The 18643-nt window shown below is 38.0% G+C and overlaps 1 protein-coding gene across 5 annotated transcripts in view; it reads left to right on the top strand.

Moving 5' to 3' along the window:
• The window catches only part of NETO2 (neuropilin and tolloid like 2), a 62191-nt gene that overhangs the window by 17461 nt on the left and 26087 nt on the right, over window positions 1-18643 (top strand). For 3 of the 5 annotated variants that reach the window (XR_014805954.1, XR_014805955.1, XM_005664460.4), the window contains exons 5-6: window positions 3023-3067; window positions 3151-3278. Coding sequence is in view for 2 of the 5 variants with exons in the window: in XM_005664460.4 (XP_005664517.2) it covers window positions 3023-3067; window positions 3151-3278 (173 nt within the window). In the remaining 3 variants the exon portion in view is untranslated. The remainder of the gene's footprint in view (window positions 1-3022; window positions 3068-3150; window positions 3279-18643) is intronic. The other 2 variants (XR_014805956.1, XM_005664461.4) reach the window with 1 other exon arrangement.

Genomic DNA, 18643 nt, shown 5'->3' on the forward strand with positions numbered 1-18643 from the left:
CCAAAATGATAACATTTTCCAAAAATAAAATTTATTTTTTTTTAGAACAGTTTTAGGTTCATAACAAAACTGAGCAGAAAGTATAGAGTTACCATAAACCTCCTGCTCCTCAGAGCTACCTCCAGAATCAACATCCTGCACCAGGGGTACATTCATTACACGTGATGAACCTGCACTGGCACAACAGTATCACCCCAAGTCCATAGTTTACATGAGGGTTCACTTTCAGTGTCCCACATCCTTTTGGTTGGACAAATGTGTCATGATGTATGTCCACCATTATAGTATCAGATAGAGTATTTCCATGGACCTCATCCCCACCCCATCCTCACCCCCCCTTCTGTGCCGCATCTCTTCATCCCTCTCTCCCCAGCTTCTGGCAGCACTGATCTTTTTACTGTCTCTATGGTTTTGCCCTTTCCGAAATATCGTATAGTTGGAATCATACAGTCTGTAGCCTTTTCAGATTGGTTTCTTTCACTTAGTAAGATGTATTTAAGCTTCCTCCATGTTTTTTCATGGCTTGATAGCTTGTTTCTTTTTAGCACTAAATAATATTTCATTGTTTATCCATTCTCTTGAAGGATGTCTTGGCTGCTTCCAAGTTTTAGCAACCACAGATAAACCTGCTGTAGACATCCGTATGGAGGTTTTTGTGTAGACGGGTTTTTAACTCATTTAGCTAAGTACTGTGGGGTACAGTTGCTGGATCATATTAAAATTTTTCTTTAATTTTCACTTAAATAGATAAGGGCGATGGTTGCTCAGCATTGTGAATGTACTTAATGCTACTGAATTGTGCAGCTAAAATGGGTAAAAGGGTAGAATATTGGGTAATGTATTTTACTACAACAAAAAGAATTTTTTTTTAAGTGTAAGCCAGTGTCTAAAAAAACTTAATTTGTAAGTTCAGATATATATCACCTGCCAGAATGTAAAAAGGGTTAGTCTAAATTTTCTCTGAATCCTTACTTAGTTTAATTTAGAATACATCACAGACACTCTTCTTTTTTGATTTAATAAGTTAAACCCCAACCTTCCTAAATCAAAGGGAGTAACAACACTTGAGCAACTTTACAGAAAATTGTCAAAGAGAAATCTAAATCTTAAACAGTATTGGAGTAAAAAGTAATAGGAACTTTCTGGCAAATGAATCGGAATTTTTTCATATGTAGGCTAGAATTCTAAGATATTGTCATTATTGCACTAAACTTTTCAGAATTATCCCACTTACTTCCAGGAAGTAGCAGTCCATTAAGAGGCTCTGCCTCAACAAATACCACCCTTAGCTAAGAGAGTTTCACTTATTTAAAAGATTCTAATTTCTCATCACTGTTAGTTAGCTTCTTCCATACTTACAAATTCTTAGGCAAAATTTATTTTATAAATATGACTTTAAATAACTAGACACAGCTATAATTTAGCTAATTATTAATTGCCTATTTATTTCGACATTGTTTTATTTCTTTTAGTGGTAAAAATTGTGGTACCCTCATCCACATAAAGGTATCATTATAGAGTAAGAAAAATTGTCTAGATAATTGGGACCTAGTCCTTAGTTTGTCATTATATGACCTAAAACAAGTCATAACCTTTTCTGATTCAGTTTCCTCATCGATAAAATGGAATATTACATAATCTTGATGTATTGTTATTAGCATAATATTAAACATAAGGCCTTTAGAAACTCTGAAGTACTAAAAAATGCAAATGTAAGACAATATGGTGTAGAAATCCTAAGCATTTTATTATCATTTGTCTATAGTTTAACCATAAGCCATATAAAGTTGCTCTCATGATACATAAAACTAATAGAAGAAAAAGAGCTGCTTTTCTTCAAAATATCGTTACATATAAACTTCCCCGACTTTGTTTTTTAAAAATATTTTTAAAAGCATTATTCAAATGATTAAGATTTTTTTTTTCTTTCAAATAGTGTAAATTTGTGTGCAAAGATCTGACTCCTATATAAGACTTTGTAATTGGAGGGGGTTGTTTTTTTGTTTTAGGGGGTTTTTTGGGCCATGCCCATGGCACATGGAACTTGCCTGGCCAGAGGTCAAACCTGTGCCACAGCAGCAACCCAAGCCACCGCAGTGACAACACTGGATCCTTTAACCCGTTGTTCCGCAAATGAATTCCTGTAATGTCTTTTTGATACTAAAGTACTGATTACTTAAGTGAGTTAGCTAATAAAAATCAAATACCTGGCCAATTGAATTAAATCAGTTATTTTGATAAAAACTATTGGTTCTCAGTCTTCTATGAGCTATTTCACAGGGCAGAATATCCTATATGTCATCTAGTCCTCTTTCTTTTTCCTGCCATTGTAGATAAACAGCTCACTAGCTGCTGCTCTGTGTGGGATAGAGGGTAAATTGTATTTAACATAAAGTTCACCATTTTAATCCTTTTAAGTGGTCAAGTCAGTGGCATTAAGTATATTTACAATGTTGTGCAACCGTAACCACTGCCCCTTTCCAGAACTTTTTTATTACCCCATGCTGAATCTCTGTCCATGACAACACTTAATTCCCCACTTCCCCACTCCCTACAGCCCCATGAAAACAGTCCCTATGAATTAGACTAATCTAACAACCTCAATAAGTGGAATCATGTAATACTTATCGTTAACTATCTGACTCATTTCACTTAGAATGTTTCAAGGCTCATCCATGTTGTACTGTATGTCAGAATTTCATTCCTTTTTAAGGCTGAATAATATTTCATTGTATTATATATATACTACATTTTGTTTATGGATCCATCAGTGGACTAACCACTGCTGTTGTGAGTTCTCAGGTAGCATAAATAAGTTATCAATTTGTGATGAGATTAAAAAGTATAACTAGTATCATTTTGAAAACATTGATGCTTTAAGTGAGCACCCGAATATATTCATAAATAACCAGGGAAAACTTTCTCTTGCTTTGCTATTAAATGTAACATTAGATGTGACTTAAAACATTAAACCTGAAAGTAACTCAGTGCCATTGACTTTCTTTTTTTTTCTCTGTTACAGATCCAGATTTTACTTACCTAGGAGGTATTTTAAATCCCATCCCAGGTTTAGTATATTACCTCTTTTTCCTCATGGCATCTTTGATCAGTCTTATTTTCCTTTGAACATCATTCATCTGTTCTTTCTAGATTGCCAGTTTGAGCTGTCAGGAGCTGATGGAATAGTGCGTTCTAGTCAGGTAGAACAAGAAGAAAAAACAAAACCTGGCCAAGCAGTTGATTGCATATGGACGATTAAAGCTACTCCAAAAGCTAAGGTATTACTATGTATGCAATCACTTCAGAGAGGAACATAATGAGATGTGATTTGTATAATGTATTATTTTGGTTCATGCAGATACTTACTGATTATCCAAACTGACGTTACAACTTACAAAAAAATATTTTTTCAGTCACATTGTCAAACACGTCTTAACATCCCACCATTGTTATAGTTAAATAAACTATAATATAAACGTTGGGACTCTCACGTATATATTAAGAGTCCTCTTTTAAGAATTTTAAGATTTTTAGGAGTTCCTGTTGTGGCACAGTGGAAGCGAATCCGACTAGGAACCATGAGGTTGCAGGTTTGATCCCTGGCCTCATCAGTGAGTTAAGGATCTGTCGTTGCCATGAGCTGTGGTGTAGGTCACAGATGCGGCTCAGATCTAGCGTGGCTGTGGCTGGTGGCTGTAGCTCTGATTGGACCCCTTGCCCGGAAGCCTCCATATGCCCTTGGGTGCGGCCCTAAAAAGCAAAAAAAAAAAAAAAAAAAAAAGTATATTCCTAATTGGAGGGTGTGAGTATTGATCAGTGTGATTGTAGATGCATAAACACCTTCATGAGGAGGTAAAATAGGCAACGAGAGGTTAAGATGTGTTGTCGAAGGTCTCAGAGTTGGTTATAAGAGTGTCAGAAACCAAAGCACAAGTACATTGAGTCTTAGTTCTTATTCTTACCATGCTCTGCTAATCATGGAGAGTTTTATTGGAAAGTACCACAAGGAAGGATGTTTTTAAATAACTCAGACAGATTGAGACTGGGTGCTAACTACTTTTGCTTTTTGCTTTTAATTTGTATTTCTAGGAATAGTAACAGTTAAAGTTATATTTATTGTGTATATATGTAAAAAGAGAAAGAGTGAGGGTAGGAGAACAAACCTTTTAAAGAAATAGGAAAGTCAAATTTAGAGTTACTGGTAATATGTTGGATTAGATAACCTGCAAGCCTATTATAAAACACCTTGGATAAAATATAACAGACATCCTTTTAAAAGCATCGATAAGTTCCAAAAAAGAAGGTAATTCTTACGGATGAGAAATGAAAAGAGAGAAGTATAAACCAGAGCAGGAAGCTAAAAACTGAAATAGATGGTATAGATGGCTCTTGCTGATTTCAGTAACCAGTGCCTACCCAGAGTAGATATGCCAGGAGCTTGGTGTTAATATCCATCCTGCGACAGTAATAAAAGGCCTAGGGTTCATGTGGCCTTTGTGAGAGCCTTCACATAAAGCTGGAACCATCAAAGGGAGATAAGTGCCATGAGATGGTAGATTAGAAATCTTCCACTAGTGCAGATACGTAACAAAGACGCTTGTCTTTCTGGGCTCAGCCTCAGGATAGGGGTGAGGCTGAGTTCTCCCCTAACACTTTATACCCAGAACTGTCTTTATTAATAGAGTTTGGAATGTGAATTTACATTCCATACTCAACTCTGGAACCTCTTAGCCCCCAACTTAACAATATATCCTGGGCTTATCAAACCCTTTGAGAATACCTGGCAAAAATAAATACAAAATAACCATGGAGAGTACAGGATTGCCATAGATAAGACATTGCTAAGGGTAAGCTCACAACCCCGAATTAGAAAACACATAGGTGAACGACCCACCACGAGTGAGTGAGCAGGCATAACAGCAGGAAGTTTCTTGGATCTGCAAGAACTAAAGTGTTTTAAACATCTTACAAGAAGGACTCTAAAAAATAAAAAAAAAAAAAAGAAGGACTCAAAAAGATGAGAAAGAAAAAGGACGAAGTGCACTTTAAAAAATAACCAAATAGAACTTCCTGAAGTAAAATGTATAGTGTCGAAAGGTAGATTTGAGAAAATTACCCAGAAAGTAGCTTGAGAATAGGGGACACTGGCAATTTATTAAGGAAGTTTCAAGAGTTCACAAAAACTTTGACAGAAAGAGACCCCTAAAGCAAGGGAAAAAAACATTTTAATTGACATACAGTTATACTGGGCAACCCAGAATATCTTTTAAAGAAACAGAGAGAAAAAACAATATCAGAATAATCAATAGCAAAATAAAAGCCAAAAAATAATAATGTCTTCAAAGTTCTAAGAAAAAAATAAGTAACTGGCAACCTAAAATTCAGAAATTCCATATTCAACTAAACTATCCATTCAAAGATGAGGACAAAAGGTATTTCTGGGGGGAAAAAATGCTATGGCTAAAACCCAAACATTTCCTGTTTTAGGTTAACTATGGAAATTTTTGAAAACATAAAAATAAGAAAGAAATACCAGACAAATACCAAAAGAACTGATACAGCTACTAAAATTGAAATCAATATGGTCACTAATTCACAAGAAAGATATATTTAAAATTTTATGTATTAATGTAGCCTCAAAATGTACAAAACACGAATTGACGATTCTGGGGGAAACTGACAAATCCACAATTACAGTGTGCAATTTTTTCCACCTCTCGTAATTAAGCATGCAGAAAAATTAGCAAGGCTTAGAAGAGTTGAAGAACACAGTGTGCCTAATGGAGCATGGTATCTTGGCTCTGAAACATCCAGAGAATGTGCATTCTCTATAAGCATGCATGAGACATTTATGGAAACTGATCCATACACTTTTAGAAAAAGGAGGTCTGACATACATACTAGTGCTTAGTATCATTCAGAGCATCCTCTGACCAAAATGCAATTCAATTAGGAACCAGCAATCAGAATAACTTTAAAACCCCATATGTTTGGAAATTTAATAATATACCACCTAGTAATTATTAATAGGTCACAGAAGAAATCAGGGTAGAAATTTGAACAGATTTAAAACTCAGCAGTAGTGAAAATACTACATTTCAAAACTTGTGCGATACTTTGAGGGAAGAGTTCCTGCTGTGGCACGGTCAGTTGATGATCTGGCTTGTCTCTGGAGGTGCTGGTTTGATCCCTGGCCCGGTTCAGTGGGTGTGGCGTAGGTTGCAGCTCCAGCTCCAATTTGATCCCTGGCCCAGGAACTTCCATATGCTGCAGGGGCGGATGAAAAAGGAGAAAAAAGAAAGTATTTCAAGGGAATTTATGACCATAAATGCTTCCTTTAGAAGAAGAAAAACTTTAAATTTAATGAGCTAAGATTCAACTCAAGAAGTTAAAAAAATGACAAAAAAAATACCCAAGAAAGTGTAATAATAAAAGAACAGAAGTAAATGAAATTAAAACTTTACAAAAAGGAGTTCCCATTGTGGCTCAGCAGTAACAAACCCACATAGTATCCATGGGGACACAGGTTTGATCCCTGGCCCCATTTGGTAGGTTAAGGATCCCTTGTTGCCTAAAGCTGTGGCATAGGTCGCAGAAGCACCTTGGATCAGGTGTTGATGTGGCTGTTGTATAGGCCAGCAGCTGCAGTTCCAAATGGACTCTTAGCCAGGGAGTTTCCATATGCCACGGGTGTGGCCCTAAACAAAAAAAAACAAAAAAACTTTACAAAAAGAAAGAGTCAACAAAACCAAAAGCTGGCCCTTGGTAAAACAATAATAATAACAGGCATAACTTTGGCAAGATTGATATAGGAAAAAAATCAGAAGTGGAAAAAGTCATACATCAACTACAGCTAAGATTAAAAACTATTATAAGACAAACTATAAAGAAGACCTGAAGAAAAGGGGGAAAACTGAGCATTTCTTCAGTAAATAAATTAATTACAAAAGGAAAAAGAAAACCAGCAGGGGAACCTAGAGATTTAAAAAATGTAAGTCAGAATTCCCGTGGTGGCTCAGCGGTTAACGAACCCGACTAGTATCCATGAGGACATGGATTCGATCCCTGGCCTCGCTCAGTGGGTTAAGGATCCAGCATTGCTTTGAGCTGCGGTGTAGGTCACAGACGTGGCTTGGATCCTGAGCTGCTGTGTAGGCCAGCAGCTACAGCTCTGATGCGACAGCTAGCCTGGGAACCTCCGTATGCTGAGGGTGCAGCCCTAAGAAGACAAAAAAAAAAAATCAAATGAACTTGCGGATTCAGACTATACAAGGAGGGGAACATTAAGAGACAGGTGTCTGAACACTGACTGGTGTTTGATATTAAAAAATGACATTTGTTTCGAGTGATAATAGTATGAGATTATTTTAAATGGTTTTTAATAACACATATGGATCTGTTTACATGTGAAATGATACTTCCGGAATTTGTCTCAAAATAATATGGAAGAAGTAGAAATGGGGAGAGGTATAAATAAAGCTAAAGGTAGGGGATGGGAATTTATGATTCTATTTTGTCTACTTTTGCTTGTTTGAAATTTTCCATAATCAAAGTGTTTTAGACTGTTCTTTGCTAATAAATTTGTAAATAGTCTAAATGGACAATTTCCTGAAATATATGATGTATATGTGTGCATATGTATTTACACATATACATATAATTTACCAAAATTGAATTGAAGAAGTAGAAAACCTGAATAAATGTGTACCAGATTAACAAAATTGACTTTGTACTTAAGTTTAACAGAAAAACTTCCAAATTAGATTTTACTAAATACTCAAGGAACATGTGATATAGATTGTTTCAGAAAACTGAAAAAGAAAAACCATTCCTCAGCCCATTGTATCAAAACTAAGTATATAGTGTGAAAGGATTTTAAACCAGAGAATTATTTATAAAATGGAGGGGGAAGAAAGACCCAAAAAACTAAGCAATAATGAACAACAAGTTTCCTAAACCTAACAGTGTTTTTTGTTTTTTTTTTTAAGAAATCATGACCAAAATGGGTTTATCCTAGGAATTCTTGGACAGTTTAATGTGAGAAAATCAAATGATGTAGTTTACCATATTGATACATTAAAGGAAAAAGTCCAGGTACATCAGTAGATGCAGAAAAAATACTCAATAAAACCTAAAACCTATTGATAAATGACAATCTCAGTAATTTCAGCATAGGGACACATCTTCACTATGATGAAGAATATCCACTAAAATCCTAAAGCAAATGTAATTAATGGTGAGACCTTAAAATCATTTCCTTTAAACTTATGTCAGTTCTCAGTATTTTATTTGGTGGTAGTCAGCGCAGCAAGGTGAGAAAAAGAGAGCATTCTCTCTTTGTCACTGGGTAAAGTCTCTAAAAGTAGAACTACACATGTGTGGGAGCTTGGTATATAGTAAATATTTAGCATGCCAGATCAAAGGGCATGATAATTGATAATTGATGCTACAACAATTGGCTATTAATAGGAAATCCCTGTCTTACATTGGACATAAAATTCATTCTTAAATGTCAAAACTAAAACTGACAGAAGAAAATATAGGAGTATAATTCTATAACATTTGGTTAGCAAACAATTTATTTACAAAGAGAAAACACACAGTACACAATTCATTAATTTTATTACATTCCAGAATCAACTAAGATAGAGTAAGCCCACTACAGCTTATTTCTCTTAAGTTACTGTACCTGAAAGCTCTGAATAGAATACAAAAAGCAACTGCTTGAGGATTCTGAAAGTAACCATTAGAAAGTAAGTTTGGGGAGTTCCCGTCGTGGCGCAGTGGTTAACGAATCCGACTAGGAATCATGAGGTTTCGGGTTCAGTCCCTGCCCTTGCTCAGTGGGTTAACGATCCGGCGGTGTTGCCGTGAGCTGTGGTGTAGGTTGCAGACGCAGCTCGGATCCCGCGTTGCTGTGGCTCTGGCATAGGCCGGTGGCTACGGCTCCGATTAGACCCCTAGCCTGGGAATCTCCATATGCCGCGGGAGCAGCCTAAGAAATAGCAAAAAAACAAAAAAAAAAAGAAAGTAAGTTTGGGAGGGAAGTCAAAACTTGAATAAAGGCCCCCAAAGGGGGTGAAATTCAACGTTTTTTCCCTTCTATTGTGTTCCTGGGGCTGGTTCATGAAACTGATAGCAGGTGCAGACAGCAGAAGCTCAGAGAAAGCACACTAGCCAGAACAGTGAGTAAAGGTCCCTTACAAACGGAAGTGGGGGAGTCCTTGGTTTGTTTTCCCCCCTTTACCAGCTCAGCCTAGGGTCAGCAGCAGTCACAGCAAAACCCCATCTCTTTAACCGGTGGAACTTGGAAAAGGCTAAGGTGATGTCTGGAGAGTATGGAGGGAATCCCCATTGTTGTTTCTTTTTTCTTTCTTCTTAGTCCCTCAGAACTCAGAATAGGTCAGCAGACTAAAAACTAAGGAAAACTTACCTTTCTGGCCACCAGAGGAACGGTTATCCAGAGAACGAGAAGGACGTCTTGGCGAGCAGGGAGCTAGAGAAGGGAAGACACTAGGTGTGGCTTACTCCTGAGCTGCACATGAATGGAGCATGCAAAAGTGTTGAGGACCAAACTACAGTATGAACCGCTGTCCGAGTGCCTGAGTAAGACATGCCCTGGCAAGTCTACACATAGCAAAGTTCTCAAAAACGGAACCAACACTGGAACATACACAAAGAGACAGTGTATGTTATCTGAACCCAACTGGAAAGGTTCCTGATAAACAACAGAAGTCAACGTTTTCCGTGGATTTTTACCAGGACTCAGAGTCTCAATGTTGTATTCAAAATGCCCAGAATATAATTTTAAAGTTACCCCCAATATAAAAATGGAGGGATATGTGATTCATTCTAAAGGAAGAAAATGGTCAACAGATCCCAACTCTACTGCCAGGCCTCAAATGTTGGAATTATCAAAGATTTTGAAGTAACAATATAACTGTGTCACACGAGGTAAAGTTAAGCATTTCTGAAGTGAGTGGAAAGATAGATCTTAACAGAAATAGAAATTATAAAAAAGAACCAAGTGAAAAGTTTTAAACTGAGAATGAAAACCATACCTTAAAAAAAAAAAAATTCACTGTATAAACCAATAGGAGAATAGAGATGATAGATGATAGAAGAAAGTCAATAAATTTGAAGATGACTCAGTAGAAACTAAACTGAAATATTGAGGGGGAAAAAAAGATTGAAAACAAATTATAGTAAAGCCTCAGGGACCTTTGGGACAATTTCAAAAGGCCTAGAATTCGTGTCCTTAAGTCCCAGGAGAAGAGGAAGAGATCATTTCAGAAAAAATATCTGAAGAAGTAATTGCAAAAAAATGCCCCAAATTTGGTGAAAGACATAATTTTACAGATTCAAGAAGCTCAGCAAACACCAAACAGGATAAAAACAAATGAAAAACAAAGCCTACACACATCAAATCAAACTACTTAAAACCGAAGAATTGAAAGCCTTGAGATCCGATGGAAAAAACGATGCATTTTGTATATAGGACCAACAGTTTGAATGTGCGTTTCTCTTCAGAAATCATCAAAGCCAAAACCTTAAAGTGCTGGGAAGAAAAAAAAAAACTGGGAGTTCCCATCGTGGCTCAGTGGTTAACCAATGCTACTAGGAACCATGAGGTTGCAGATTCAATCCCTGGCCTCAGCTCAGTGGGTTAAGGATCCAGCATTGCTGTGAGCTGTGGTTGCAGACACAGCTCGGATCCCAAGTTGCTACGGCTGTGGCGAAGCCTGGCAGTTATAGCTCAGGTTCAACACCTAGCCTGGGAACCTCCATATGCCATCAGTGTGGCCCTAAAAAGACACCACCCCCCAAAAAAAATGAACTTCAGAATTTTATATCTAGCAAAAATATTCTTTCAGGAATGAAGGCAGAAGTTACATACACTAATGAAGACAAAACTAAAGAATTCATTGCCTGCAGAAATGCTGAAGGAGGTTCTTTAAATAAAAGATAAATGGTACTGGAAGGAATCTTGGAATTTCATGAATGAAAGGAAACAAAAATGGTAAATATCTGGATAAATATAAATGATTTCCCAACACCAGAAGCAAAAGAGAGGACATCTTTATAGCCTCTCCAACATTAAAAGGGACAATAATAAAACACTGGAGAGGTCTGTGCCCCCAAATCAGGTGACTCAGGTGAAATGGTCAAAAATTCCTTAAAAGCCACAAGCTGCCCAAACACATCCAAGAAGAAATATGTAACCTGATTGGCCATATATTTATGGAATAAGTTGAATTCGTTGTTTAAAAAACCTCCTTACAAAGAAAGCTCTAGGCCTAAATAGATACACTGATAAATTATACCAAACATTTAAGGAAGAAATAATGCCGATTCTTCACAGTCTCTTTGAAGAAATTCAAGAGAAGGAAACACTTAAGATGTTATAAGGAAACCATTGATCATTATTCCCCTATGATATTTTGCTTTATAATGAGAAATACATGTATTTGGTCTTCATCTCCATTTCTGGTACAGAATCCACAAAACCTTTAGAATCTTCTGCACTATAAGAGCAGTGAGAACATCTTTTGTTATAATATTTGGTCTTTTGTCCTCAGTTCCTGAAAATGTTTCAGAGTCATAGAGTTAAAATAGGTGCCTGCTTATTCATAACAAGCCCCTTTCAACCACAAGTGAGTTTATGTTAATGGGATGGCTTCTGGAAATCCCTTAAAGATGGAGGCTTATTACCAGGGTAACCAGTAATTTAGTAAGTAAACTGGTTTTCTGAATCCTGTAAGCCACTCTGACAAATAAATCCAAGGAGAGGATCTTGGGAACCTCAGATTTATAGCCGGTCAGTCAGAAGCACAGGTGACAGCCTGGACTTGTGATTGGCATCTGAAGAGGCCAGCCTCTTGGGGGTAAGCACTCAGCTTTTGGAATCTGAAACTGTCTCTGGGTAGAGAGTGACATAAGTGAGTTGAATTGTAGGACACCCAGCTGATGTTTGAAAAATTGCTTGGTGGTATGGGGAAAAAAAGACTCACATGTTGGCACTGGTATCAGAATTGTTACTCCAGAAAACAGATGTAGAAATCCTTAAAATATTAGTCAGTCTAATTCAGCAATATTTAAAAAGTATAATAATGCACTTAAGTAATCACAACCAAGTATTTATCCCAGGAATGTAAGGCTGGTTCAGCATTTGAAAAATCAACATGTGACTATCTTAAATTTGTTAAATCAGCACCCAGTCATGATAAAAAAAAAAAATCAGAAAAGTAAAAATAGAATAGAACTTATGTAACCTGATAAAGGGTGTCTGTCAAAACCTATAGCTGATACCATACTTGAAAACCTGAATACTTTTTCCCCTCAAAATCAGCAACATGGCAACTGCCATTTAACACCATAGTAGAAGCTGTAGAGAGTACAGAATGGCATACAGATAGAAAATTATTTTTGCAGACTACATAATTACCTACGTAAAAGTTACATAAAATACATCCTCAAAAAGCTTCTGGAACAAATAAATGAGTTTGACAAGTTTACAAGATAAAAGACCGATAGACAAGTATAAATTGTATTTTTTTAACATACAGTTGACCCTTGAACAACATGAGTTTGAACTGTGCTGGCCTACTTATGCATGGATTTTTTTTCAAGGGTAAATACCACTACACCATCCAAGTTTGGTTGAATCCACAGATCCAGAACCAAGGATACCAAGGACTGACTATAGTTAGATGTGGGTTTTTTACTTCAAGGAAGGGCAGCATCCCTAACTCCCACGTCATTCAAAGGTCAACTGTACTAGCTGGTTCAACATTTGAAGAATGGAGTTCAAAAGTAAGAAAGTGGCAGTACCATTTAAAGGAAGACTCTCTCCACCCCACCCCTGAAATAGGCGCAGCATCTATAAACTGCAGACTTGCAGAACCCTGATAGAAAATTTAGAAGACCTAAATAAATGGAGATATACTCTATATGCCTGTTGATGGACTCAATGATGTTCTTCTGAAATTGGGAGTTCCAGAGTTCCCATCGTGACACGGTGGTTAACAAATCCGACTAGGAACCATGAGGTTGCGGGTTCAATCCCTGCCCTTGCTCAGTGGGTTAACGATCCAGCGTTGCTGTGAGCTGTGGTGTAGGTGTGGTGTAGGTCAAAGATACGGCTCGGATCCCACGTTGCTGTGGCTCTGGCGTAGGCCAGCGGCTACAGCTCCAATTCGACCCCTAGCCTGGGAACCTCCATATGCCGCAAGAGCGGCCTAAGAAATGGCAAAAAGACAAAAAAAAAAAAAAAAAGAGAGAGAGAGAGAAAAAAAAATGAAATTGGGAGTTCCCTTCATGTCTCAGCGGTTCACAAACCTGACTAGGATCCACAAGGATGAGGATTCCATCCCTGGCCTCACTCAGTAGGTTAAGGATCCAGCATTGCCATGAGCTGTAGTGTGGGTCAAAGATGCTGCTCAGATCTGGCATTGCTGTGGCTGTACTGTAGGCCAGCAGCTGTAGCTCCTGTTTGACCCCTAGCCTGGGAACCTCCATATGCCATGCGGGTGGCCCTAAAAAGAAAAAAAAAAAAAAAAACAGTTCTCCTGAAATTGATCTATAAAGACAAACACGGGTCAAATTAAAATCCCAGGTAGTATTTGTAAATATGGACAAACTGTAGGAACCAAAACAATTTTGAAAAAGAACAAAGATGGAGGATTCACCATCTGATTTCAGGATGTTACATCTTCCGTAATCCAGACAGTGTGGCACTGACAGAAGCATAGGGTAACAGAACAAAGTCCAGAAGTGGATTCAAACAAATAGGGCTTATTGATTTTTTTTAAAAACAAGGATACAAAGTCATTTTAAGGAGAAAGGAGAGTCTAGTCTTCAGCAGATGGTGCTGGAACAATTGAGTTACCCATGTGCTCAAAAAAAAAAAAAGAAAAGACCTTGACTTATACCTAATATCCTGCACAAAAAACTCAAACTGGATCATAACACAAGTATAAAATTATAAAACTCTTAGAAGAAAACATAGAAAATCTGACTTTCGGTTAGGGAAAGAATTCTTAGATACAACATCAAAGAAGATTCCATAAAATAAAAACTTATAAATTGGACTTCATTAAAATTAAATTTTTTTCTCTGTGATAGACACTGTTGAGTGAAAAGACACTAGAAGGAAATATTTCTAAAACACCTGCCAAAAAACTTCTCCAGTGGGTTAAGGATCTGGCATTGTCACTGCTGTGGCTTGGGTTGCTGCTATGGTGCAGGTTCAATCTCTGGCCCAGGAAACAGGCACAGCCGAAAAAAAAAAAAAAAAAAACTTTAATCCAGAACTCAAAACTTGGGAGTCCCTAGTGGCACAGTGGGTTAAAGATCCAGCATCTTCACCACTGTGGTTCCTGTTACTGCTGTGACACAGGTTGGATTCCTGGCCTGGGAACTTCTTCATGCCATGAGCACAGCCCCACCACACACCAAAAAAATCAACAGTAAGAAAACTACCCAATTTAAAAGTGGGCAGACTCGTTCCCACATAGGTTGTTACAGAATACTGATTTAGAGTTCCCTGTGCTGTACTATAGGTCCTTGTTGGGAAAAAAAATGATATATGAAAAAGAATGGATGTATATGTATAAGTGAATCACTTTGCTCTACACCTTAAACTAACACAGTATTGGAAATCAACTATAATATAAAATAAAAATCAAATTAAATTGAAAAAATTGGTGGAAGATTTGAATAGATTTCACCAAAGAATTTGATTTTGACATTTCAAAATAGAAATTAAAACCACAATGTGATATAGCACTATGCCTCTATTAAAATAACTAGTTTTTGAAAACTGACAATACCAGGTGGTGGGAAATCTATATAGAGCAACTGAGAACCTAATGACACTCCTGGTGCGAATGCAGAATGATATAGCCATTTTGACAAACAGCTTGATGGTTTCCGCTAAAGTTACCATGTGATGCAACAGTCTCCTGGCTTGATACCCAGGAAAAAGACATTTTTGTCCTAAAAAAAAAAAAAAAAAAAAAAAAAACACGAATGTGAATGTTTATAGCAGCTTTATCCATAATAACCAAAAACTGGAAACCATCCAAATGTTCTTTAGTTGTTAATAAACTGTGGTGCATCGATGTGGTAAAGTCTATTCGTCAATCAAGAGACAAACTATTGGTACATGCAACAGCATGGAAGAACCTCTGATACACTGGGCTCACTGAAAGAACCCAGACTTAGAATACTGCGATGTTATTTACATGAAGTTCTGGAAAAGGTGGAACTATAGCACCGCAAAAGATCATTGGCTGCCAGAAATCAAGATTGAAGATCTTTGCCGAGGAGAGAATTTGGAGGCGATAGAGCTGCTCTTGATTGTGATGGCTGTCAACGTGACTCTGCATTTGCCAGAGAAATTTTATTATGTATTACTTGAGGCCTGGCAGAATGTCTTGGTGTGACAGAGTGTCAGTAAGGACTGAGGAGTGGAAACGCTCCTCCCTCCCTCTGGAAGGATCAACTGCTACAACCACTTGGCAAAGCCACTTGGCATCCTCTGGTCAAGCAGAAAGGGGTCGTGTCCTGCAACACAGCAGCCACGCTTCTAGGTATCTACCCAGACACTCATCATAGGCGAGCATAATGAGACTATAATATTTACGGCAGTATTTAATGTTTTTAAAAGTGGTGACAAACTAAGTCTCCCAAAGGAAAATGGAGAGTGACTTAGTTCCACAATTGATACAAGATTTCAAAATAGGAATTCCCATCGTGGCTCAGTGGTTAGTGAATCCGACTAGGAACCATGAGATTGCAGGTTCGATCCCTGGCCTCGCTCAGTGGGTTAAGGATCCGGCATTGCCGTGAGCTGTGGTGTAGGTCACAGACGTGGCTCGGATCCCGCATTGCTGTGGCTGTGGTGTAGGCCGGTGGCTACAGCTCCGATTAGACCCCTAGCCTGGGAACCTTCATATGCTGCGGGAGCGGCCCTAGAAATGGAAAAAAAAAAAAAAAAAAGATTTCAAAATAGACAAAACAATACTATATACTTTCATAGATACATAAATTTCAAAATCCAAAAATTGTGCACAGAGGCATTCCCCCTGTGGTACGCTGGGTTAAGAATCTGACTGCAGTGGCTCGGGTCGCTACAGAGGTGTAGGGTCAAGCCCCGACCCAGCACAGTGGGGTAAAGGGTTCTGCGTAGGTCAAAGCTGTGGCTCAGATTCAGTCCCTGGCCTGAGAACTTCCATGTGCTGCAGGTGTGGCCATAATTTTTTTTAATGTGCATAAGGAATTATAAAAATCATACTCAGCATATGTCAGAAAGATATGGGAACATAGGAGACTTTAGTTGTAGAGTTAGTTGACCCTTGAACAGCACAGGGGCTAGAGCTGCCAACCCACTTGCAGTTGAAGTTCTGAGTATAACTTTACAGTCAGCACTGTGTATCCAAGGTTCTGCATCCTCAGATTCAACCAACAGTGGACCATAGTACTGCAGTACATATTTATTGAAAAAAATCCATGTAAGTGGACCTGCTGCACAGTTCAAACCTATGTTGTTCAAGGGTCAACTGTACACGGAATTGAACTGCATGGGTCCACTTTTTCAGTAAATACTACAGGACTGAACAATCCACAGTTGGTTGAATCTGTAGATGCAGAACCACAAATATGGAGGGCCAACTAAGAGACTTGAGCATCTGTAGGTTTTGATACCTAGAGCAAATCCTTTGTGAAACCAATTCCCCAGCGATACTGAAGGATGACTGTATAGAGTGATATTACCATAAAAAAAATACCATACACAGTTGACATGGGAATTGGATCAATTTTTAATTGTATTAAACAAATTATTTTACTGAGGAAATTTAAGAGAAAAAATATTAGGAGTTCCCTGGTGGCTCAGTGGGTTAAGGATCCAGTATTGTCATTGCAGTGGCTCGGGTTGGTGCCATGTCATGGGTTTGACCCCTGGCCCGGGGACTTCCACATGCCACAGTTGTGGCCAGAAAAGAAAAAGAAAAAAAAAAAAAAAAAAAAAACAGCTTTCCGAGGATTTCATTCCATTTCTGTTGGGATCTGCGGAGGCACCAAGAAATAGCAGCATCCTTTTCCCTACTGGAGTTAATGAGCCACTTGAGAATGTGGAGATTCAGAATAGCCGCTTTATTTGCAATAACGGTTAGCAAAGTAGCTTCACAGAAAGAGAGTCAAACTAGACTTGCTAATTCCCTGCCCACCAGAACCACCTCCCACCTGTCTAGACTGGACCATCCCATCCAAGGAAAGGGCATTGCAGAAGAAACCCACTTACGCAAATCACTGTTTCCCTTACTCACTGGTCCAGGTAAAGAGGGAGGGAAAAGAGACTAATTCCCCACAATCCAGGTGACTCACTCCACTTCCCTGGGGAGTGCGTGGGAGAGGGTGAGAGGCCAAGACTGTTTATGTTTAGTCAAAGGTCTCTTCTTCTGCGGTCTGGGCGAGAGAAGAGTAGTTTGTGCCCCATCCACCCATTTCAGTTTTTCTAAATATTATTAGAAATATTTTCTGAAGGTTAGTTGAATTAAACAGTTAACCTTAATATTTAGCTGTATTCACAATAGAAAAGAATGTCATTCTTGGCACATGGCTTACCTTAAAACTTTGACTTTTAAAAAGTTGTATATTTAGAGTATTTTCTATAGCCTTCTACAAGTACCATGTTTCTTTGGATTAAAAAAAAAAAAGTAGGAGTTCCAATTGTGGCTCAGTGGTAACAAATCTGACTAGAATCCATGAGGATGTAGGTTCGATCCCTGGCCTCACTCAGTGGGCTGAGGATCCGGCATTGCTGTGGCTGTGGTGTAGGCTGGCAGCTGTAGCTCTCACTCGACCCCTAGCCTGGGAACTTCCATATGCTGGATGTGTGGCCCTAAAACTTTAAAAAAAAAAAAAAAAAAGAGAGAGAAAGTAAATACTCAGACTCCTTGATGGTCTACAAAATTTCTACCAAAACTAGGTTTTATAAGCCTAGTCACTTTTTAATTAATTCCCCTGAGCAAGAATTATACTGGATATAATTAGCGTACGATTGCCTAAATGGAAGACCTTAAAATCTAATGGAGAAGACGAATGATGACAGTCATCAGTGATACTATCAGAGAGCTATGGGCAGAATGTTTTGGAAAATAAGTGATGGAGAAGTTAATGAGAACAAATTATGAACTTTAAGCGAACATATTGTTTCTCTGCTAAAATACGTTGATGGAGGTTTTGTGAAGTTGTGAAATGGAAATCCATTACCACTAAGTCTCCACCATTCTCACGTAAGCGGTAGACTGGCCATTGCAAATAAGCCAGAGTTACTGGCTTAAAATTTAACTCTGGACTGTATTTTTTAAGTTGTTTGTTCTTAGTTTTATGTCATCGGGATATTTTAGGGAGAAAATATCTGACATTTTTGTTTTAGTGTTTTTGTTTTTTAAGTGTGGCATATGGCTACCTCAGAGATAGCACTCAGCGAGTGAATACCCATTAGATGTCTTCAATGGCAATCACAGAAAATCTTTGTTCTTTATTCACTAAAATTTTAATTGAAGAGTCACACATGAGCAACTAGAACCAAAACTCAAATTGTGTGTGTGCGCGTGCACCCCCACACATAAAAACC

Source organism: Sus scrofa, chromosome 6 (genome assembly GCF_054392235.1).
Source record: "Sus scrofa isolate SSC_HxYL_T2T_F1_AM1 chromosome 6, Sscrofa_HxYL_maternal_Yorkshire_Landrace_v2.0, whole genome shotgun sequence".
In the NCBI taxonomy this organism is placed as follows: domain Eukaryota; kingdom Metazoa; phylum Chordata; class Mammalia; order Artiodactyla; family Suidae; genus Sus; species Sus scrofa.